The sequence below is a fragment of the Phasianus colchicus genome, chromosome 12 (genome assembly GCF_987193195.1).
Source record: "Phasianus colchicus chromosome 12, bPhaCol1.hap1.1, whole genome shotgun sequence".
NCBI classification, from domain to species: Eukaryota; Metazoa; Chordata; class Aves; order Galliformes; family Phasianidae; genus Phasianus; species Phasianus colchicus.
In genome coordinates, this window is record NC_143447.1 from 10,446,216 (window position 1) to 10,470,767 (window position 24,552).

The 24,552-nt window shown below is 39.0% G+C and overlaps 2 protein-coding genes and 1 long non-coding RNA gene across 22 annotated transcripts in view; 2 read left to right on the forward strand and 1 right to left on the reverse strand.

Moving 5' to 3' along the window:
* Window positions 1-1,219: 1,219 nt before the first annotated feature.
* Window positions 1,220-6,656, forward strand: CTXN2 (cortexin 2). Of its 6 annotated transcripts, XM_090148907.1 has the most exons (5): window positions 1,222-1,575; window positions 4,177-4,272; window positions 4,384-4,491; window positions 5,931-6,013; window positions 6,235-6,656. In XM_090148907.1, the coding sequence occupies exon 5, from the start codon at window positions 6,289-6,291 to the stop codon at window positions 6,535-6,537; it is 249 nt and encodes an 82-aa protein (XP_090005033.1). In that variant the 5' UTR covers window positions 1,222-1,575; window positions 4,177-4,272; window positions 4,384-4,491; window positions 5,931-6,013; window positions 6,235-6,288; the 3' UTR covers window positions 6,538-6,656. The 6 variants fall into 6 exon arrangements, with proteins under 6 accessions (XP_090005035.1, XP_090005036.1, XP_090005033.1 ...); XM_031616612.2 differs by lacking the exon at window positions 4,177-4,272; XM_090148908.1 differs by lacking the exon at window positions 4,177-4,272 and having other exon boundaries at window positions 4,416-4,491.
* Window positions 1,786-24,552, reverse strand: part of LOC116225309 (uncharacterized) — a 61,835-nt gene continuing 39,068 nt past the window's right edge. For 11 of the 14 annotated variants that reach the window (XR_016470381.1, XR_016470371.1, XR_016470376.1 and 8 more), the window contains 7 exons: window positions 23,326-23,519; window positions 16,125-16,215; window positions 7,230-7,268; window positions 5,025-5,094; window positions 4,554-4,661; window positions 3,152-3,328; window positions 1,786-2,026 (listed from right to left, as the gene is read on the reverse strand). This is a non-coding gene — a long non-coding RNA (uncharacterized LOC116225309). Of the gene's footprint in view, window positions 2,027-3,151; window positions 3,329-4,549; window positions 4,662-5,024; window positions 5,095-7,229; window positions 7,269-16,124; window positions 16,216-23,325; window positions 23,520-24,552 lie in introns of all 14 variants that reach the window. The other 3 variants (XR_016470373.1, XR_004166033.2, XR_016470380.1) reach the window with 3 other exon arrangements.
* SLC12A1 (solute carrier family 12 member 1) overlaps window positions 11,850-24,552 on the forward strand; it is a 45,579-nt gene continuing 32,876 nt past the window's right edge. Inside the window, exons 1-5 of one of the 2 annotated variants that reach the window (XM_090148911.1) lie at window positions 11,850-12,695; window positions 18,086-18,220; window positions 18,419-18,494; window positions 22,952-23,047; window positions 23,701-23,796. In XM_090148911.1, coding sequence (XP_090005037.1) covers window positions 12,285-12,695; window positions 18,086-18,220; window positions 18,419-18,494; window positions 22,952-23,047; window positions 23,701-23,796 — 814 coding nt within the window. In that variant the 5' untranslated portion in view covers window positions 11,850-12,284. The remainder of the gene's footprint in view (window positions 12,696-18,085; window positions 18,221-18,418; window positions 18,495-22,951; window positions 23,048-23,700; window positions 23,797-24,552) is intronic. The other variant, XM_031587625.2, reaches the window with a different exon arrangement.

Sequence of the window (24,552 nt, forward strand, 5' to 3'; positions counted from 1 at the left end):
CTACTTAGAGGAAAGTTCTCCAAATATAGCAATGCTCAATGATTATCAGGAAAAAATGGATACCTGCCACTCTCCCAAACCAGTTCTAATAGGTTGGGATGGGGTGGAATGGGGCCTTGTGTCTTTGCCAATCCCCACATCCCAAATCATAGCCATTCCTCTTTAGCAAGAGATCATCATGGGCCCCAAGTTAATCAGGGACAAGGCTAAAAAATAAATCTAGAGCTCATTAGGAACAGAAGAGGCTCCTTATATACATATTCTGAAAGTACAGTCATACCATTTGAAACGATCTATTTATAAGCTCTTCATGGGTCTTTAAATATGAGAGGCACTTCAAAAATTAGCTTGGCTTGTAATTTCAGCAACAGTCATTGTTCACCAAATTACTGACACTGCAACATTAGATGATCAAACTAGCAATCTTTACTGAGCGCACGGCTTACCATCCGTTTAACCATTGGTTCTACCAATGAGGGACACAGGGTGCTTTGAGACTGCCCAGTGCTGAACTGCAGACACAACAGAGGGATCAGCTATTAAAATGCCTGGTAACACAAAACTTTTTTTTCGCAGCGTGTATTAGGATAAAAGGGATTTAACCTCTCGCAGAATTGTTGCATGCAGTAAGAAACACGTGGGGTTTTCAAATTATTTTCTGCAGAACAAATTCTTCCAACAGCTCTAGAGCAGCCTTCAACAAATCTCTTTGTGCCTGGCGCTAAATGCAGCGCCGTCTCACCGGCCCACGTGCACCCTTCCAGGGCATCCAAATACCGCATCACTATCATTTAAAAACAGATTTGCTGTTTATTAGTGCAATACGCAGATCCAGCTTTGGGAAAAGAAATCCTCTTTCCTTATCCACCTTAAACACCTGCTGCTGTTGCAAACCGAAGCCTCTTTAATATACAATCAGCATCAGCTAAACGCAGCTAATGAAAGGCTATAAAGCGAGAGCCAGGCTGCGGCCCCAGCCGTATGCCGCCACATGTTCCACACTTTAATCGTTATTACCGCCGAAGCTGCAGGGAGGGACCGAGCCCTCGCCGCAGGACGCGGTCGCGGCGGATGGAAGAGGCGTTCGGCCCCCGCGCACCGCGACTCGGCAGCGCTGCTCGCCGCCCGCCCGGGCTCCACAGGTCGCGGGGCTCCCGGCTGCTGCGGCACCGCAGCCCGAGCGCGGGGAGGGCCGCCCCCGCAAGGCGCCGCTTACCGATGCGCCGCACGTAGTGTTTTGCAGGAAGTTTCCACGCTCCCCGGTTTAATCCGCGCGAGGGGGGTTGGAGGGGAGCGCCAACGGGCCGAACGGCGATGGAAGGGGGCGGGCGGCCAGGAGGAGGCGGCGGCGGCGGCCGCGTTTAATTTTTTAACGAGGGCGGCTCGAGCGGCTCCCGGCGGGATCGCGGCGCCGGGCGGCCAGGGGAAACGCGGCCGAGCCGCCCCCCGCCGCCCGGGACCCCGCGCAGCCCCAGCGGCCGGAGCCGTGCCAGCCGTCGGGGCTCCCGCCTGGGCTTCGGCCGGCCGGGCCCGGAGCTCCGCCGTCCGCCACCATGGGCAACGCGGAGGAGACGGGTCGGTAGCGCGGGCGGTTCGGCGGGGCCGGGCGGGGCGGCGGGCTGTGCCGGCGGGGCTGTGCCGGCGGCCGAGAGCCTCGGGCTGCGGGCGGCGCCCCGGGGAGGACGCGGAGCCGGAGAAAGTAGGGGCTGCGCATGCAGCAGCGGGGCAACGATTGCTCGGCGGGTGTTCGGTGTCCTGCGGTTCTCGTAGCCTGCATGCCCCAGAGAAACAGGTAGCGGTTTTCCAGATTCGCAACTTAAGGGTGGCAGCAGTGAACGTTTTATTTTCTTGCCTCCGTTATCCGGACCTTGACCGCATATACATGCATTCACAGCACAATGCATAGCGCAGGGTCTCTTGTTCCTTGGAGACTCCAGGCTTGTCTATCTACTACGGATAAAACCTCATTTCTGCAATTCATTGCTTGCCTGGAGGCTGCAAATGTCACTGCCCAGCTGCTGCTTCTCTGCAGGGGAATGCAGTTTATGTGGAAAAGTGTCATTTCTACCTTGAATTACGTGCTGCAAAAACACTGCATGTCAGGGGATGCTTTGCTACACTCACACAACAGTTAAATGTGCTCCATTTGCTAAGCATCGGTGCCCTGGCCTTCCCACCTTACACTTACCTGTCTGCTACCTTAGAAACCTTACCCTGAGCAGGCAGTTTTCTCCCCAGCAATGTATGGAACACAGGCATGCAGCGTGTGCATGAACGTAGCAGGTTGGCTGCGTGCTCAGAGCTGCTTCTGCAGCATTTCTGGCCATGTGTTGTTAACTCAGTTTAGACCCCTTGGAAAATTCCAAATTTATGCTGATCTCTATTTCATTTGGTCTTCTTTGTTGATAATCTTCTTACCCTACCACCTCCTATGTCCAATTCCTGTAACAGCACTCCCGAAATTCAGTTTCTTTGACCAAATAATTGAGTGCAAATATGACGCTTCTGAAACTCCCAGATGTCGGTTTCTGTCCCTAAGCACACAAACACCTTTTCAAGTTAGGTTTGCTGTCACTCAGAAACATAAACCTTGGGCTGAAACTATTTGAAGTGCCTTTAGAATGACCAGCGCCAGCAGCTGGACCTGCAGCACATCCAAAGGGAGAACAGATGGCAACTGATTTTAGTGAATTCTGTAACACGCTCTAGTTTATGAACTGAGTTTTCAGGACCTGAGGCTTAATCCTGCCAAGAGGATGAATGCTTCCAGTTTGAGCAGCTGTCAAAGGTACTTCTTTACACTACTGAGCCACGACAAAACAAAAAACCACCAACCAAAACAGAACCCCAAGTGGGTTCTGTGGGAGAAAGGCTGAAACTCAAAACATAAGGGAAATTCCTGCCTTCGTCGGGATAGTCCAGAATTATTTAATCTTCTCACTATCTCTCAAAACATGAGGGCCTGAAAAAGGTGACTGGGAATGGGAATCTGAATCCAAACACTGGCAGAGTTGGTCTGGAGATCCACTAGACTAGTTAAAGTTTCAACAGTTTTCTTCCAGCTAACTCTCTACGTGTAATGCCGTGGTACTGCTGTTCATCCCGCACAGGTACAGCCAGCATCCCCAGCTCACACCTCCATTCCTCTTACCTTAGTAGCCTCTGTGCCACGCTATTTTCCTCACTGCTATTTTCTCTTGGACTCGCTGTTCCAGTCTCACAAGGGCCTCTTCCAGTGGCCTTTCTACTCACAGCAAGATGTTAAGGAGCCTGTCTTTATGCCAGTGTTTTTATATGGGCAGTAAATCAAAGGATGAGTAGTCTTCACCTATAAAAAAGTCAGGAGACATCAGTCTGAAGCCAGTCCCTACAAAATGACTCTGCAGATTCTAACTGATTTAATGCCTGTCCCATCACATTGCTCTAGAGGTTATCTTCAAGAATTTTTGGATGCAGGCCACGTTAGTTAGCATTCACAGTCTTCTGACTCATGATTTGACACATACTCTGCAGCAACTGAAAGGATATCTGACTAACTGGGAGAGGACATCTAACCTGTATGCATCACTAAAGTGTGAAAACAATGGAAGTGCATTCAAGGTCAATTTGGTACCACAGTTTTGGGGATATGTAATTAGAGCAGAATGTTCTATGAACTTTAAAGCTTCAATTACAAGTTATGAAATTCAGGACAAGGGAAAGAAGCACACAAAGCCGTGTATTGGAGTTTCCCAGATCTCATTTCCCCAGGAGGAAAATACCCACTGTTTTCTCATGCAGCCATTTCAGACAAATTCTCCTCAAATAAGACTAAGATAACCATTTCTTACTACTCCATGTTTCAGTGTCAGTCAAACCTTACAGAGATTTGTCCCATAATGCCTAATAAACAAACAAATCCAACTAATTTAAGTGCATAACCTGCAAAATCAGTGTGACATTTCGCAAGACTCAGCTCCAATGCAGGGCTCCCCATGGCCATCCCTTAGATTTTTCCTATGTATCTTTCAAGATAGCAATGCTCTGGGGGGGAGGGTTCATTTGTTTTTGGTTGTGGTGTTGTTTTATTTGTTTTGGGTTATTTGATTTGGGGGGACGTGTGAGCTCTGTCTTTCTCAGGTAGCATCTACGTTTCATTTTCCCATACAAGCCTTTCATTTAGTTTTTATAATCCAGTGTCCTAGGATGTCTGGAAGGATAACTTTTCTTGACTGGCTCTTGTTCAAATCAACTGACTTCTGACACCAATTTGTGATATTTTTTCTGCACAAGGTCAGTCTTACAGAAAAACTGGAAGGATAAACAATGAAAACCTGTGCAGCATGTGGTATTATATTTCCAGAAAGTAAATATTGATTACTGTTGACATTACTTTTCTTGTAGGCTATATCCAGATCTTTTCTCCAACTTAACAGGAATTAAAACAGTGTTGACCCAAAGGGCAGAATGTCATTCAAAAGAAGGATCACATACAGCTCTATAAAATAGATGGTTGGTATGCTCTACAAAATGTATACAGAAAGTAATAGAAAATCACACTATTTAATACCTACTATGTTGAGGGTTAATGCATAAAGAGAAGAAGAATTGTGTCCCATCCTTTTCATCTCCATTTTAAAATTTTCATTCTTTAGGATGACATACAAAAATCCCACTAATTTCTGAAGTAAGAAAGGAGACAAAGACAACATAAACGTTTTGCCTGTTTCTATATTCTCAGGAATACTAAATCTTATTTTTACTTCTGTTGTTATTAATTCTAGACTTAGTCGAGATATGGCTATAGCGCAGCACTGAGTGGAGATACTGGAGCTCTCTTTGAACTGGCTAGGGCAGGTACCAGTATCAGTGTAGTCATGGCAGCACAAAGCTTGGAGTGGCCTAATTACTTTGCCAAGAAATAAATGGATGCCTGGAAATCCCTGGGGAAAGAGGTGGTTGAATTGTTAACAAAAAGAGTTTTCCCCTGAGGCATGTTAGTTAAATAGGTGTTAACAAGAGCCAAAAAAACCCCAAGCTCTAACCTTAGAATAAAAATGCCTTTGTCCTTTGGTAGATATGATGTCCCAAGCCTTCCAATCTTCCTGCTGCCTACTGAAATGTAAGAGAGAGGGGATTTCAAGAAAACCTAAAATAAAACAAAACAACTTCCCCCCTCCCCCCTCCTCAACTTAAATATATACATCAGATCACCTTAAAACTATAAAAACAAAAGTCTTTCATGTCTGGAAATACACAAAACTCTCCTAGTGGTGATGGCAGGGTGGGTCAGTTCCCTGAGCTCAGCAGCACATTCTGAGCTGATCTTGAAATGTCTCTGAAAATGTTGAGACTGAGGTGAAAAAAAAAATAAATGAGAGTAAGACTTGGGGGAGGGAATTTGCATAATTTCTTCCTCCACTAATCTTTCCTCACACACAAGAGAATACTGTGATTTGTTTGTTTGTTTTTTTTTCTGTTACATGAAGACATACATACCATATGCCCATATATAAGACATATATATACTGTGGGCACGCAGCTGCAACATCACTACAGTGGCTCAAATGGTCAATTCAAACATATGTTTCAACAGTGTATGCTCCTAGCCATGCTTGGATCACATACTGAGTCACACTCACTGCATGGACGCGTGTAGAGGAAGGTAAAGGAACAGTTCTACCAATATATTCACTTCCAATTCTTGCACAGCTCAAAATGGAGCCCAAGACTAGAACTGCACACACCATTTTATTCTGCAAGTCATATCTTTTTATTTAGATTTCTAAGCTAAATTACATGACCAAAATTCATATTATTTGGCTGAAATTCCCTTTGAGATCAATATGAGTTTAAGGAGTAGTTTAAGGACTGAGGTAAAGCCATTCCAGAAAATGTATTAGTTTATCCAGGTGGATACCTTGTGAGTTTTGTCTTATTAAAATCTGCAGGCTTACACCCAGTCTGACTAAATGCTGTTTACAACAGCCATGTGTGAGATTACTGCGTTGAGGAGATGGAACGCCAGAAAATTGTGAGTCTGCTGTTAGTAAGTGGCTGGTACATAGAAGCTAAAAGTTTCAATTTTATCACATTAACTTAAATGTGGAAAAAAAAAAAAAAAAAAAAAAAAAAAAACCTAAAACAACAGGACACTACAAAAATCCAAGCTGTTTTTGATTTCAAACTGTTCATATGCTACAGAGCTCAGGCATACACACCCCATTTAGTAATTGATTTCACTTTTCTATGCAGGCAAAGAAGCAATAGAGGTGAAAATCCCACAGAGTCACCAAGATGTGATGTCCAATGATGAGCAGTAATTACTGCAGCAACACTTCAGCCAGCATGAGCGTCAGTGAAATGTCTGCCTTCCCTCTGACTTTGGAGCAAAAAACTGGTTTCGCCTTTGTGGGGATTTTGTGTGTTTTCTTAGGACTTCTAATTATCAGATGCTTCAAAATCTTGCTAGACCCCTACAGTAGTATGCCTTCTTCAACATGGGAAGATGAAGTTGAGGGACTGGATAAAGGGACCTTTGAATATGCTCTTGCATGAAAAGTCACATGATATCCTGCCTTAAATTTGATGTTGATTTCATTTTGGAAACCAACTGTTGGTACATTTGTTACACATGCATACATACATTTTGGAGATGTGTTGGTATCTGTGGCATTCATTTTGTTAAATAAATGTTTGTTGCAAACTCAGAAGGCACTTCACATTGCCCTTCTTTGAGGAAGAGTGGAATGGAGGATATTAAATGGTTAGCAGCAGAGAAGTACTGCATTGAACAATTCCCTAGAAAGTCAACACAGTAAAAAAATATTTTAAGAATTAAATGTTATCTGGCTTTTCAGAAGAGTGTCTCATTTCTACTGTGTCTTCTGATAAGCTGGATAAAAAGGCAATGGATGAAAGGCAGGTTCATGGATAGTGAATACATAAGTGATTATTCCCTCCTTCTCCTATTACATAATTTTCTGAAAAAATTATTGTACAATGAGAATGCAGAAGAGGACAACAAATAGTTGTGGCTCAAAGAGGTGTCTGCAGAAAGCAGCCCATTTGTATGTGTCTATGTTGCTGAGATGAGAGGAACATCAACTGCTAACTCCATTCTTGCCTCACAAGAAGAGAATGTGCTGTTCTAATTTCTGTTTGTAAGGAACCCGTACTTTGCAACACCTGAGTGAAACATTTAAGTGGTCTTCTGCAAACAATGCATACTTCCATTTCCTCCCACTCACCTGATAGCACATCTTGATGGAACAGGTCTTCCTTCTATTCTACAGCAGTGGAAAGACAAACGGAATTAGTGGAAAGGAAACAATCATCATTAAGGATATTTTGTATTCTACACATGCAGTATTTCAAAGTACATTACCTACTCAAAAGTCCAGTAGGAATTAAGAACACCACAGTTCCACTCTCCCAGTGTCAGGGAGTTAAAACCTTAAGGTGAAAGAGACCAAGTAAACATTATGCAACTAACCTGATAATCCTACTGAACTGGCCGGCCAAGGCATGTCAATTTTTACTCTCCTTGGGTACAGAAGATGAGTCAGTTTAAACTGGAACTTCACCTGTTGTACTATTAGCTGCAATTTATTCTGTCTGGTTAACAGCTCCCAGTAGTAATTAGATCAACTTGTCAAGGCCAACAGAGACACACACACTGCACATACTCACTTGTGCCCAGGGTCCAAGAGCTACGTGGAAATCTTTGTACCCTCCAGCTCCTATCCTCAGCTGTTTCTTCTCATTGTGTTCCTACATCTGTGCACAGTGTATGATCTTGAGTGTCAAATGGGAAAACTGGTCACAGGAAATCTTATCAAGACAGAAGAACTGGTGAAAGTGGAGACTAAAACCACAAGGTCACCCTCAAATACACAGCTGTTTACCAAGTATGATAGTACTTGACAGAAATTCAATTTCACTTTTAAGAAAGTTGTCAACAAAATTCTAAGCACTGCCACTTTTGCTAAACAGCTCTGTTTGCAACAAGCAGTAAAGACAGACACCAGTTACAGAGATTGGTTTCTTTTGCATGTAATACACATGCAAAATATATGTTGTTCCTTTTGCTGTGTATACTAGGCAGAGGCAGCCAGTGAAACAGTGAACCTCAAATGCCATTTGGAACATGAAATATCAGATTGCACAGGGAAGGACACAGTCTTCTGTCTGAAGAATGATAGGTACAGACAACACTCATCTGCACTGGCTTATCTAAATTATAAATAACTGTATGAACGTAAGAGCTTTAAAACTGCTTCAGAGTCTGCCAAAGAAAAAAGTGCCAGACTCTCAGAGATTCAGTATATTGCATTTATCCTAGTTAATTTAACCACAAAACCAAAGGCAGATACTGATACACTGTTTCACATGATCTGTTCTTGCTAGATAGAATCATCCACTGCAGAGACCCAACACTGTCATTCTTTTTATGTACACCTAATCAGCAAAGCTGAGCCCTGTGCTGTCAGGTTAGCATGCTGAAGGTACTTAAGTTATCTGGGATAAATATAGTTCAGTTATCTCTAAACAACATGGCAAGTACAGCAAACATACCCGAAGAACCCCACTACTTACTGACTTCTTCTGTTTTTGACCCTAGTCTGTTGCTGAAAGCAATTACCAAATTCCCTTTGCAAATTCTTTCTTGCCTTCCCTGTATCCCTGAAAAACATCACAGTCAACCTTCCCAGAAGAAATGCACAAAACCTAACTTTTCAAAGGCTTTCCTTAAGTATACAGAGTAAAACTTTGAATAGATTTAGGAGTAATTAGCTCAAAACCACATGTGGGACAATGAAACCCACCAAAGGCTCTTAAGGAGCACAGGAGTGATCCCACTGACTTCACTGGAACCTCTTCTGCATAAATGCACTCTGAGCATTTTATAAATTCTTGTTATCTGCACTACAACATATGCATGACTGAAAAATAAGATTATGATCTGTGCACAGCATCGGACATAGCTGGGAGGGAAATGGAGATAACAGAAGTATTTTTGGGCCCCCTTGGAAATTTTGCAACACCATAAAGCCAGTAATTGTAATGGATAGGTACATTTGCTGGTTAATAGTTAACAAGCTAGAATGCTTCTCTAAATCACCATCTAGAAATGTTTTGAAAGTAAGGGATTGGACAGTTTATTCAATATATTAAGCAGAAGAAAAATCTGACCAATAAGGCACAGTCTGGAATACTTAAAAGTGAGGGACATGCTATATGCATGAATAAAAGAGGCAGCTTGTCGTTTCCTAAAAACACAAGATTGAGTGGCAAGTTAAATTATCCTGAATAAGGTAAATTTGATAATTTTTGAATAATGATAGAATATTAAATACAAAATTAATGGCAAGTAACAGTTGAGAGACTCCTGGAAATACATTGTGAAAAATATCAATTATTATTTTCAAGAACAGCAGAAAGGTAAGAAGTTTTATTTTCCTAGCTGAACAATAACATTATAGAAATAAGACAGCGATATTACAGAATTATTTTAGTTGGTAGCAAAAGTCTCACTGCCATCAAAGAATCGTGATTTCACTCAGTCAGGGGGACAGAAACAAACTTAATTTCACTGACCTTAGTGACAAAAGATTTGTTTTCATTCTTTCATGCCTGAAAATGAAACAATTTCTTACAATTTTAAAAGGATGAAGGAAGCAGAATGCTATGATGAGAAATGTGTAATAATGGTAATAATAATAATGCAGATCATCCAAAACCAGAAGAAGTGAAAGGAATTAAATAAATGTAATGTGTTGCTGTGAAGCTTACAAAATGTTAAGCAGGAAAACCAACAGAAATATGAGAGGTTGTAAAGTGCTTTCATTTCAGGGAGGTTGCAGCAGATTATCATTTATAGCTGATGGAAGAAGGGAGGAAATATGCCTTAGCTGTACCTCACACTGAAGTTGGAGGACATCTTATTATCAGCTCTTCAAATTATAGTTTTGATATACGATTTTAGACAAAAATACGCGTTGCCAAGGTCTAAATATCAACACAGTGTTTTATCTTGCAGTGCCAGAGCCACATGCATTTCACAAAATCATAGAAAATTTTAAATTGAAAGCAATATCTTGAGGGTGCCTAGTCCAACCTCTGCTGAAAGTACAAAATTCTAAAAGAATTATTCTAATGGGCTTGTTTATCCAGATTTTCAGGTCACATATTGTTTTTTATAGATATATTTTGTTTTAGAGCTTTTTTGCTATTACAAAAACTTGCAAACTTTCAATATCTAAATAGGCTTTTAGTCAGTTTTAGTCGGAACAGACTAAAACTGTTAGACCCAGACTCCTATTGAATTATACAAGCCAATACAATCACACTCCTGTATCTCCTTCGAAAAAAATTAAAAAACATATGTATTGCCATTGCTTTCTATATAATCTCAGTTTCTCAAAAACAACAGGTGATGCAAGCCACTCCAGGGCCATGTAGGCCATCCCACAAGTTGCTGCAGTGATAGTTAACTAGTTAACTTTAGTTAACACTAAAGGCTTTAAATATTAGTACCCCTTTTGTTCTTGGGGTTTTTGTTTATTTGCTTGTTTTTGAGGGATCTGTGTGGAAAAGCGGAGATGGGAAGCAGATAGTGCAGGTATTATATCTTACAGGCTGCCATTCAGAGGGACCTAGACAGGCTAGGCAAATAAGCCAGCAGGAATCTCCTGACATTCAACAAGGACAAATGCAAGTCTTGCATCTGGGACAGAAAATCTCCTGCACTGTAGGGGAAGGGGCCTCACTGGCAGGTAGCAGCACTGCAGGCAGTGAGCTGGTGAGCCCGTACAGAGTCAGCATCGTGCCCTGGGAGCAATGAAAGCAGTGTCCTGGGCTGTTTTAACAGAACCATAGCTGGTAGACCAAGCAAAGTGATCATTCCCCTCTTTCACACACTCATCAAACTTCACCTGAAAGCCAGCTTCTAAGTTTGTCTACCTGTCCCCTGCAACTCCCCATGTAAGAGAGAACCTAGAAAACCTGCATGCATCACCTGGGGAGCTTCTAGCATAGTCAGGGACAGGAACATAAAGAAACTGGGCTTGTTTAGCCAGAAGAAAACGTATTAAGAGAAGCTATGCAGCCCCCAGTACCTATCGGAAGGTTACCGACAAGGCACACTCAGGCTCTTCCTGAAGTACACAGAAGGAGGGTGAGAGATGATGGTCATGAAGTAATGCACAGAAGGTTCTAACTGGGTACACATGAAAAAATCATGACAGGACAAGTGAGTATTAGAATACCTGCCATCATCAGTTCTGGAATTTATCCTTGCAGGACAGGATTGAGAGACTTGTCGGATGACAGAACTAAGAGGCCTGATTTATATTCAGTGCTCAATCTGCTTTGAGCAGGATACTGGACTAAATAAAACTCCTAATCTGTGGGATTCTATGACTTGCTACATTTTCTACCAAACTTTCTTAAAGGGTGTCTTGAGTGCACAAGTGTAAAACAGTAAAGTTCTATGAACCTTTCAATGCTAAGCCTACAGTTAATATTTCTCAATAATTAATATTTCACCATAGATTTATATTTCGTCTATTTAGTTTGGCAAACCCAGTGCTGGATATGGTTCAGCTGTTGATCTATTCTTTCATATGTCATTAATTTTATTTACATAAAAAATAAATGAATTGCAATGTATTAATTGTCTGCTTATAAACTGTTGCCATCCTGGAATGGTTGAGAGTCTAATCTTGAAGTCTAACTTTTGTAACTAATTCCAAAAAGTGTGTTTGATTCAAGCTTTTTAGGCCAATGTACTTATAGACTATGAGAGAATTATGATGTCATACATAAGTGGAACATAAACAGTAGATGAACTGCATGTAATTCTCGTACTGCCTACACTTCCACTGGCTTCGGTTCAAAATTTGCATGATTAAGAAAAGTACTGTATCTGAAATACAATTTTAAGCTCTTACAATCTGATCAATAGCCCATTTTATTAAGGCAGAAAAATACCCACCAATTTAGTCTTTGATGGAACTACTGATTATTTGACACCTCACAGGATGACAGTCTCATAGAAGAGGGAGCTTCAGGTGGAAAATTTACCTTACTGTGCAAGTTAACAGAAATGTTTTACTTATAAATGTTTGTAATGGCAGAACCACAGAGGACAAATTTAGGAAGATTGCTTAGGAAGCTTATTACTTTAAGAACAACGACTTCATATGTAACAGCCCTAGCCCTTTGTTGCAGCTAGAAGAGTGGTACCTGCAGTCACAGAAGATCAGAAGACTCAGTGACCTAAGTCAGTCTCATTCCTGAAGATGTCAATGAATAATTCTCCAAATGTATTCTTGGATCCAAATGCCAATCGGTTTCAAGTTAACATAATTAATGAAAGCCACGACAGCAACGAAGCATCCCAAGAGGACGTGGGCTCTGACCCACCACATTATGAAGAAACATCTTTTACTGAGGAAGCACACAACAGACTGAGAATCAGTTACAGACCGGGAAAAAGAGAATTATATGACAATTTCCTTCAAAATGGGGAGAAAACCGAAGCCAGTTTACATCCCTGTGATACTCACAATAAAATGTATTATCTACAAACTTTTGGCCATAACACCATGGATCCAGTTCCTAAAATTGATTATTATCGAAATACTGGCAGCGTCAGTGGGAGTAAGCTCAACAGACCAAGCTTATTAGAAATTCATGAACAACTGGCAAAGGTAAGTGAAAAGGAAACATTCAATTTTCCTCTGTTCCATTTGCAGGCTGTTAATTCTGTTTATTAATATGAAAAAGTCCTTAAATTTGTGGATCTTGCCAAGACAAAAGTACAACTAATCACCATATTTTCTATGGTAGCTGCAGTATGTTTTCTGCTTTGTAGCCTGCTTAAAGCAAAGATTTTTATTAATTGCAGATAGCAACGAACTTGATTAACAGAAAATCATAGCTTAATCTTCTCTAACAGTATAAAACTACCATATTTCTTCTGTTTCACTTAAGTTGGCAGACGATGAATATCAATCCATAATTGAAACAAATTACACAATTCACATTTATTCCAAATCTAAATTTAACATCAATGCGCAACAAAGTTTCACAAACTCCTGCTGTATTCATTAAAACAACTATTATAAAACATATTGTGTGCAATAAAAGCAATTTCAACCAGTCAGAAATCAAAGCACTACCTGTTTATTGCAGTAACAAACCATTCAAATAGCAAGAAGGATCTAAGAACAAATGTGTTGAGATGGAACGTGTTTTATGTGAAGAGAGAAAAGTAGACAACAATTTCCAGGTACCCATTCAGTGAATGAATTTAGTCCTTTGTGGTCATTATACCAATGATTTTGGGAAGAATCTGAAGAGTCTTTTGAATGACCACATATAAAGTATTTATGGAAGAATAATCTGGCTAAATTGCTTCTAACCTATCATGCAGAAGAGCTTGTCAGCTTTTAGGTTTGTCACCCTATAGCTTCTTATCAGAAGAAAATACAGTGGTCACATATAGTCTTTGGGGTTTGCAGATTCAAAATTTCCACGGCAAATAATTTGATAAGCTAGCAACATTAGATGTCAGATTTCAGAATTTCACTACCTTGTGTGATCCTGCCTCAGCAAAGTTCATCTATCTATGGAACTTTTAAGGCTCAAACTCCAAATGTGTAGGAATAATCTTCATGCAAAATAGCGTGGAAAACTGTAATGAAAACTTCTGGTAGATAAGAACAACTAGATTAAGCACTTTGAAACAATTAACTATTCAAAATAGCTAAGCATTACCAGAATAATTGCAATGCTCAACTGACTTTGATGAAATTAGATTCTTTCCCCTCAAGCTATAATAATAAATTCTTCATAAAAAAGCAGAGGAGAGACCCCAGGATACTCCCATTTACAGAACTAAAATCAAACCTTTCTTGAGTTTCTTTTGTGCACTTGTCAGGACAGGGCTGGAAAGAGATCACCACTATATTCAAACACACTGAAAATGTCAACGGGCAGACAAAATGAACAAACAAACAAACAAAAAACAACAAACAACCCACCACTCACTCTTTTTCTGTGTCAGGCAATACTGAAATGACAAATCTCCATAGAAAAAAAATGCTCTCATTGCCTGTCCACTCTCTTTTACATACTGCTGAGGTATAATTCTGATAAGCATCTATTTTTTGGTCCAGATTTTACCCAAACTCTATTTCTTTGGAAATTCACCTGTCCTAAGAAGGATCAATAAAAAGAAATGAAATCAAGCAACAAAATAGTAGGAAAATTAGGACCTGATTCTTCAGTATCCATTTAAGACAGCTAACTGTCCACAGCCTGACTTTTTTAAGGTCTCCACAAACCTGCATAGCATGGTTTACATAGAAAGGAGAAACAGATTACCTGAGTAATCATTTATATTTCCATAAACGAATGCAAAGTGGATGTGAATAGGGGTGAATATGAATTCTGCTCTGCTGGATGTGCAGATGAGTAAGCTGCTACTAAACACATCTCCATGCTCAAAAGAAACTTCCTGCTACAGAAATAATTTACATCAGTAGTAGTCAGGTAGAGGGAAAAATAGTGTATTTTGGCTCTGAACACAGTGCTAAACGAACTTGTACTGAACATCAGCATATTAAGGGATTTTCAGTTTTGACCACTACCAGAAAATTCAGGTTTTTTGCTGTTGCCTATCTCATTTGGGCTAGCAGATTGGTTTGTTTGTTTTAAACAAACAGACAAATTGCTTGGGGTTTGTTACAATTTTCACTCAGAGAAGGTTAAAAAGAAGGCATCTTCCATTCTAGAATAAAATGAATGGAAAATTGCTTCACGAGTTGGGTCTGCAAGGGATGAGAAAAGAGCATTGTCTAGCTCACTTGTCCCCATACTTTTTCTATTATCCAGCTTACAGAAGAATAATCTTCTGCTTCTCACAATACAAAGGTGAATGTCTGAGGTAATGAGATTTTTATTATGCTGACAATCTGCTGTGCCCATACGTGCAGTGAGGCCCTGGTTTGAGAGCCACTGCCCACAGCACTGGAACAAACAACCCACCATTAGCATGGCTGAAGTCCATTCCTGGCTGTCCCACAGCATCATTTTGAGACCTCTGACTGACAGACCTTTGTGGTGTTTTCAAGCTAGCACTGAACAGGATAGTTTCTAAGACAGAAGAAATTCAGCAGATGCCAGGTTGAAAAGTACAGGGATATTACAATAATGGCTCTGTTTCTGGAAACAGTGCAGGAGGTGGTAGGCACTACCAGAAGTACCACTCGCTTGCGCGTACCAAAGTGCTCTGAGATCTGCCTTAAATTTCAAGAGAGATTCCATAAAAACCTAATTTTCTAATGTTTTTGCTAAGTGCTTCAAGATTTCCCCCTGAAAAGCATCACAGAAAGAAAAATGCAATCAAAGGTAATTTTTAGGCATTCTGAAGAATAAATAAATCTGAGATCACCAAAGAGTAGATTAGTAGAGATGAGCACTATGACGGTATGAAAAAACGGAGCGCGTATTAACAGGCGAGAGCAGTATGTGAGCTGAACCTGTAGCAGGTTCTCTAGCAATCCCTAAGGAGAGGATGAAATGCCACGGTGTGTGTGGTGGGGGTTAGACTAATATCCCAGGATGCACATCTAGAGATGATCCTTTAATCCTTTTTTCTTTATACTAAAGTCTGGATTTACCACACCATACCCCAAGGCAATTCCTTCTCTTCCCAGCTTTTTTGAAACTCAAATTGTTGAAGACAGCTGTCTTGTCAAAACCCATTGCCAAATTTTGATAAGAAATTGCATATGTTTGACTTCAGATTTCTAAACATCACATAACCATTCCCATTGTGCTTTGATGCTGGCTTAACTTCAGAAGATAAATATTAATATTTAATACATTTTAATATGTAATTTTTCAAATGTCAGAATCTAAGGCAGGCTGAAAGGAACTTCAAATATCTAGTTCCCACACTGCTGGAATCAAATGTGTGTCCTCTTTTAGCAAGATGTGTCAGTTTTTGCACATATTAAGCCACTAAACACCAATTAAATCCCTAAAAAAATAGTCCAAGTGCTATTTCACAGCTGATGACTGGTGATAATTACTTGGGCTTAATATTTATCCTACATAAGAAATTATCTAACCTTTCTTTATCTTGGTTATTTTCCACACTTGTTATGATGACTTGATGAGCTCATCATCTTTATCCTGAGGAGAGATGAAGGATAACCTGTTCTGAAACATGGAAAGGAAAATGTTGTGTTTGATTTTTTCTGTCTTTTTTATTTAAAAATCAAACAAAAACAAACCCACAAAAAAAATCCAACAACAACAACAAAGTTAACTTATGATTTTGGTAGATTTTCAAATTATCCTGCCACTTTTATTCCATATACTTAATGCATGAGGGGCATGGGTACATCTACTTGGTAAAAAACCAATCATTGACTAAAGCACACCAATTTAAAATGCATTTATGGAAGGTTTAAGGCCATAATTTATGATAACGGCATGCGAGAGCACAAATTAATTCAAAGTGTGAATGAAACAACTTGTTTCAAGTGCAAACGCTGAACACTTCTATTTTTTTTTCTTTGAAATTCTAACCACCACGTATGTAAACAAGCCAAAAACCAAACAAACATTATTCTGATAATTCTCCATAATTCATTTTAATTATTGACTGTATTTAGAGCAAACTCAGCATTGTTATTTTAGGGTGAGAATTGTTGAAAATAAATATTTCAGGAGCTCAAAGTCACAGGTTTTCAATAGATCTTGTATTCCTCCCATTTCGCTTAGAGTCAAAAAGGCCATATTCACCAAATTGAGTATATGTCAAAATGCATTATCCAGTCACTTATTTCTCATTTGTGAGCACTAGCCTAAATTTATTGTGTCAAAGGCATTCTAAAATTTTCCATTGTGGTGGCTAGAGACCCATCCATGAGGAATCCAAATATGAGCATAAATATCATATACTACTAGTCTTTATGCCTGTATCGTATTTTATTTTTTTAAGTCTGTGTACAAATACAGAAAGAACCTTAAAGCTTAAGCAAGATCTAAAAACCTCATCTGTTTCCCGGAATCACAGATGGTTCCCCTCCTTGACTTGTTTAGTTAATCTGGAAACATCTTCATCCCTCTCCAAACCCTAAAAGCACCTTGATTCCTCTCCAGAAGTGATGCATGCTCCTGAACGTCTGCCAGGCAGTGACAATGCACACAGTCCTTTCTGAAGGTCTTTACACAGGACCCATACAACATTTAGCAACAATTAATCTAATTCTGATTCAGTGCAAAGCCAGTCAGGACTTTGTATAAACATTTTTACAAGAAAGAAAACAGCAATGACAGAAAGTATAAACCTCAGCACTGTGACTAATTCCTATTCAAGCCACAAGAAACATATCATGGTGCTAAACAGAACTGATGAGATAAAGTACAGACTTAAGTCTGTTACTGAATGTGAAAGATCCAAAATTCTGGGCTATTTATTCTATTTACATGGTAAATATGCTGATTTCTAATCCTACCTAGGACAGTTAAACTAGAGCTGAATAAAACACATAAAGGGTTGTTCATTTACCACATTATTAATCACATTTCACCAGTATTTCTGATTGTTTTCAAGAATATGTTGCTGTTTCAAGGACATTTGCTGCTGGAATTATGTTTGTATTTTAACCAATGGAAAATACCAGAGTTCACCTCCTATTTGCCATGCAGGTAGATCTCTTTTCACCAGTCAGTCAATATCTCCCTTTCTATACTTATTAACATTCATAAATTGTTGCAGCAGAATATGAAAGACAGGCATGAGACCCTCATTACATTAGGTGATCTAATAATATATCAACACAACATAATATATGTTGAACAGAGTTTATAATAGAACCAATTTAGTATCAGGTAATGATACTTACTTTGCTTAAGCGATTCTATCATCTTTTCTCAGCTAGCAAGCCCACCTGTTGATGCCTGGTGTCAGCAGAGTACTGCACTCTATTCATGAGACAGTAAAGCCTAATTTTCCTTGGATTTCACTTATTCCACATCTTTTTAACACAAAAATGCACTTGTTTTCTCTGTGATCCTTCAGAACATAGCTGTGAGCACCGGCTCAGTGGAGAGGGTGGCTAATGGAGAAAGCACTGCTGGAGATGAGGCAGCAGCCAGCAAGGAAGAAGAAAAGAAAACAGGATTTGTCAAGTTTGGATGGGTGAAGGGTGTGCTGGTGAGAAACTTTTCTGTATTTTCAAAACATAAAATAAAATAAAATGTAAGATTAGTCCTACAATATCAAGCTCTTTTAAGAAGAGAGGTAGGATGTTTGGAGGGTGGTCTCCAAGAGCCTTCATTGTATACCATCATGTTTCTGATTAACACTACTTTCAGTGTTACGCTAATGCAATATTATTTATTTAAAACCTAGGTAAGATGCATGCTCAATATCTGGGGTGTGATGCTTTTTATTCGACTTTCCTGGATTGTAGGTCAAGCAGGAATTGGTACGTATCTTATTTAATACCATTTTCAACAGTGAAAGGGATAAAGAGGATAAACTATACATGACTGTGATTAATATATAATCTGAGATGTGTATTTGCATGTTGAAATAAATAATGTTTTCAAATGCTTGCCAGGGTAAAATATGTTAATCCTCCAAACTATTGGAATTTTCCAGACTACCAGCCAAATTACTGCTTAGAGGCATAGATCTGTTAACTATGCATATGATCATCACATTTGAATATTTCTGAGCTTTGGTGAAATTTGTATTTAGATCCTGTAACAGATGTAAACTTTGGGACTCAAGCCAATTTCTAATACGTGTGTACAGAATTAACCTGTAAGAGTTCACACTTTGCTTATCTGTGAATCCCAAGCCTTGTCATCTGCATATTAAAAACAACACTTCTTCACACTTCTCTGCAAACGAAAACAGAACTGGAAGGAGGTCTCATCTCATCAGGATTTTATTTTTAACTATAGCAGAGCACTAGATACTACACTTATTAAAACTTTGTTACCACTTTTGTTCACAAAGTACACCACATAGCCTGCTGTATCTTTGCTTCTTTACTGTATTTTAATTAACCCAATTCCCACATCGCACCCCTGGGAGACTGGGCCTCAGGGGCTCCATTCAATATGTTGAGCAATCAATGCAAAAGGGCTCAAAACACAGCAAGAACCTCCTGCAACTAGAAGCAGCCCAGGAAGGTATCATTAACTCTTGTGTGGCACAACTTCTTTTTGATAGCTGCTGTTGTGAAGAAACACAAACTGAACCATGACAGCAGTGTCACTGTGTTACATACTTAAAATTAAAATAGGGCCCTAATTTTTGATTAAGATCTAGACATCATAAAAAGCACCAATCCAAAGGGCCAATGGCAAGTATTTCAGTTTGTATTCTCACAGAATGGAAATACTGAGTAGACATGAGCTGGAGTCCAAAGTCTGGCCTCTGGGCCTCAACTCACCACATCTTGGACAAAACTCAGTGCTCAAATTCAGACAGAATGTGACCATCACTGATTGATTTGTTATTGGCTGAAATGAAACACTGAACAGAACCATCTCCAGAATTTTGCCTGACTGAGGTGCAACTTCCAGCAAAACACATTAACCTTACAAAAGTTTTGTTTGAGGAAGACTGAGCTTTTAAAAAACAGATACAAGTGAAATACTCATTAAGGAAAGGAAAAAAAAAAAATCCAGCCACAAACCTCTAGGCACAAGTAGGAAAAAAAGCCAACACAATAAAAGTTCCAGAACTAAGCGGAAGAACTTTACCTACTTTTGCAGTGCTCCATGCATGGCTCCAGCACTGTGCCTGACAAAGGGGTGCTTGCTGACTTTATGATGCATACCAAATGAGAGCATGAAGCCCAGGGCACTCATAAGTATATGCCTTGCCATGAAAACTCTGCATCTTAATATTGCCAAGACTTTGCTCTGGGGTTTCATGCAAAATTAGTTTTTAAGGGCAGTTTAGTAACTTATTGAGATCATCAAGAAGTATTACTTTGTTTTGAGGTGTGAGAATAGCCATAGGCAAGAGTAATTCATTTTAGAACAACTTACTTAGCAGCCATATACTTAGGTTTCAATCTAAACTTTAATCAGATTTTAGCATTAATTTGCACCAGCATCAGTAGCAGATTTCTGCCTTCATGTTTAATTTTATCATTTTAATTCATTGATAAGCAGACCCTCTTCTCCTATGGTTTATTGCCCTGCTATTGCTTTTTTAAAATTGCATGTCTTATTTAAGGATGTTACTTCTACTTCTGAAAATGAAACATCATATTCTATTTGGATAACCTCTCAGTATGTTTTCTGAATGTCTTATAAACAATGAGTTTAAATCTATAGCCAAGACTTAAAGAGAACAGTGATAGAAGCTCATCATCATGATAACCTGGGGATTTCACATAGTACTACTAACATGAAAATTAAATGTCAACCTACCATCTAGGCGCCATTTATATTCCCATAGTAACAGGGCCAAAGAGAGAAAAACCCATTATTTCCATATCCTAATAGGCTGTCTTGGGGAAAAAGCTCTAAGAAGGAAAAAAACAGGGCCCTGGTTTTATTGTCAAGTAGGATTCTGATTCTGATAAGAATCAAGGTCCACAACCAGTCCAGTATTTTCATGTAACATCTGGGTAGTCTCCAGTCTGTATTTGTACCTGTACATAGAATGGTTAACCAAAGACACCAAGACACCAAGTTCATGAAAATGTGGTCCCAAATATTACAATTGTGTTACACTAGATTGTATTACAATAATGTTTTGGTTGTGTCACTTGAATTATTTTATGCATTTTTCTTCTCAAATGTAAAAGATATATTTTTTTTTCTTAATCAATATTAAGATCTTCCCAAGCAGATATTACTCATCAGATTAGCAAAATATCTGCCCCTAATTAACATATACATTTACAACATGACCTGTGAAATCTAACAGAAAATTCCAGAAAAATAGTCCTCAGGATGAATGTGTACTTGACAAACAATTTTGGCACAACTTTAAGAATAATGTCTCTGATGTTCCATTTAGGATTTAATAGTCATGTTCACCTGCTTTTTGCACACAAAATGTACACAATTCAACAAGATCCTTCTATGCAACATGTGGTGGTAGCTGACCAAAAGAAATGCCCATTTGGATTATTACTTTTTTTTTAATGTGAACTACATACAAAATAAGTGTATGACTTGTTATAAAATGGTTCAGAAATCAATAGAGTAAAAGTGATTTATTAGAGGCTCAAATCACTTTATATATTCTATGTTGTGCTATAAAACATTTATCTCCCTGTGTTACGTTGTTTTCAAAGGATTGTGATAATAAGCCTGTGATTTAAGCAGCAAAAAACATTCATTCACAGGCTGAATGTATATAACCATACAATATGAACAGAAGTTAGTAATCTGATCTAGAAATCAGGAAGTAGAAATACAGCAGATGAATCAGTATATTTGTAGTTCTAGCTAAAAGTCAGTTGAAGGATCAAAGTTGCAATTTGGAGGAGCCCTGGTCAATAAATACTGCTGTAGGCAATATATTATCTTCAGTTCCACACTGAAGACCTCCGTACTTTACAGAAACAAGAGAGCTACTGCATAAGTGTTGGTAAGTTCAGATAAAACTAAGAACTGATTCAGTTCCTAGTTTTTCTCCAGATGATAATTGTTTCAATTTTTTTCTTCTCTCGTAGCTGCAATTGGGAATATAAGCAATAAATTTGAGAGAAAGTATCTTATTTCTTCATCAGACTTGAAAGAAGAAAGTACTCTTCAAATACAGACCCAAACTGTTCTCCATATTTCCAAAAAGTGTAGCAAAAGCAGAGGCCATAATTGTTGTTCAGGAGGTCTAAACAGGACATAAAGACAAATTTTCTCCATGGGCGGGTCGTCTAGCACTATAACACGTAACTCCAAAGAGTCTGGGGGATCTTTATCCATGGAGGTTTTGGGGATCCAAAGCTATCACTGAGTTAATTCAGTGTTGGTGATAGATCAGCTCTGGCTGAGAGGCTGAACTCTACACCTTCAGAAGTCACTTCCAACTGACGTTTCTAGGAATCTAAAGCAAACTAGACACCTAGCACAGTTTCACAAAGTTAACATATATTTGACTATATGGCTGAAGACTGGAAACATACTCAAATTTCAAAGTCTTACTGAAATTGAGTTCACTTGTCAGTAATATTGATCTTCAGATGTTAAACTGTTTCCATTTAATTATATAATTTTCTGATGTCAGCTAAAAAAGGATGCTAAATTATTGAAGATTATCCATTACAGGCTACTTGTTAAAGTGAATGACATCTAGAAAGAAACATTTCCACTTTTGAATCTTGATCTTGTGTTACAGTAAAATTGCTTTTTGCGGGGAAAGAAGGAGATGGAAAGAGAGTGGGTTAGCACAGCACTTGACAGCCTAGCAAATAAGGATGTTGAAGGATCATACTCAGGTCTTGTTTCCCTACCTGATAGATTCCTTGTCCCGGCTCATTCTGAAACGATACAGTCAGTCTGTCTCAAATTTAATATTTAACTAACTGATGAAAGACAGAAACATTCTTACAAGAAATCTGGTTAATCTCTTCTCCTGAAGAGCCAGGATGTATATTAAAGATACATAGAAGCATTCAAACCAAGGAATACTCGTTTGCTCTTTTCACTCGACTGTTGAAGAAAAATATAAAATCATAAAGGGGCTCCTGGCTAGGGTACTCCTATCAGAAATCATCACTGCTCAGAGACTGATGGGAATAATTTACTGCTGGTACATGGGCTTCTTGGAAGCATTCTGCAAATTCCAAATGGTCAACAAACCAACTTTCCGTTTATTGCTCTGATTCTGGCTTGAAAATTCCAGAGCGAATGATTTGTAGGAATCATGGAACATGAGTAAACTATTTTATCTTCTTATTACTGACAGGTCTTGGAGTAATCATAATTCTCCTCGCCACGATGGTAACCTCAATTACTGGGTTGTCAACTTCTGCAATAGCAACTAATGGGTTTGTCCGTGGAGGTAAAATCTTTAGGGTTACTAATGCTTTCAAGCTCCAAAAGATCTTTATGTATTATTTTTCATATGATGCAAACCAGAGGGATGATAAACCAAACGATGGATCTACAGGACCCGGAGGTAACAATTCTAGACAACTCTAATCACAATTAACTGCATGTTTGAGTTGTCACTTTTCATAAATTCCACATTTCAGTTCAGTCTCTGAAGTACATTTCAGATGTTCCTGCCAAATGCAGAGTGAGGAGTGGCATCTGGATTTGCAATTTTTTCATTCTTACCTTTCAGCAGGTCTTTCTTATTCAGAGCCTTTCAGGTTGGACATCCTTGGACAAAACAAACACGAGGCATTCTTCCTCTCATTTTTGTCTGATGCAGATCGGTGGATATCTTCAATTTAATTCCTTCCAGTATAATTCTTTATAATACCTCTTACATTTCAGCCACTTCCTTAGAAGATGAGCAAATATTTTCACTGGAAAAGTAAAGCACACATCAGATATTTTATCAAAAAATGTTTCAGTACATTTCAGAGCCTTAAAGTTATAACCAGTCCATGCTAACCTCTGTGGAAAACAGCAAGTTCTTACTACATCATTTAAGCAGAACAGGTATTTGAATACACTTGAATATACTCTCTTTTTCGAATCTTTCAGGTCTTGGAATCATAGTTATTGCTCTGAGCGTAGTAGTAACAACTTTAACAGGTATCTCCATGTCTGCCATTTGCACTAATGGAGTAGTAAGAGGAGGTAAGTGAAAATCATTTCATGAAAAATACAGAATTCTACAGATTTGAATTAGAAAAAAAGTGAGAATTAAGATAAGTATGTTATAAGCAAAATAAGAATAAATAAATATATTTGGGATGATCTCTCTCAGTGGAACAACAGTAATTTAAAACATTTATCTTAAATATTTCTTGGCAAAAAAATATTAAGTGAGAGAGGATGAAATAATTAACTGGCAAAGTAATATGTTCTATTTACGGTGACACACAAAAAAGGATTAATGACTCATTGCATTCCGCTGTGGGAGCTTTAAAAATGTATCACAGCATAAGATTATACACGCTAAATTGGGATGGATCTAACAAGGTAGAACTTATCCTGAGGTGAAGTTTCCTCCACTCTGTAGAGGGCTGCTCTAAAAGTAATGCATTGTATTTTAATATATTGGCCCACAGTGTCAGAGGCAGATGTTGGTGTATGACAGTAGAGGATAAACCTTCTGACCAATATTCCATTACATGTTGGTGCTGTGCAACAGATGGCAGCAGAGGGGCAGTCTGACAAAACGGTGCCTGACATGGAAATGCATATGAAGGAAAGGTGTGGAATTTAATTCCTCCACATGGAAAAAATTGCACTCATTAAAATTCATCAGTGCTTAATGAACATTTATTGAGCCTAAACACTGGAAGTGAGCACAGTGAAGTGGTGGGCTGTAGATTTCAGCAGTGATGTCATCATAGCACCTGTGAAACAGTGGGTCACCTGCACTGGTGC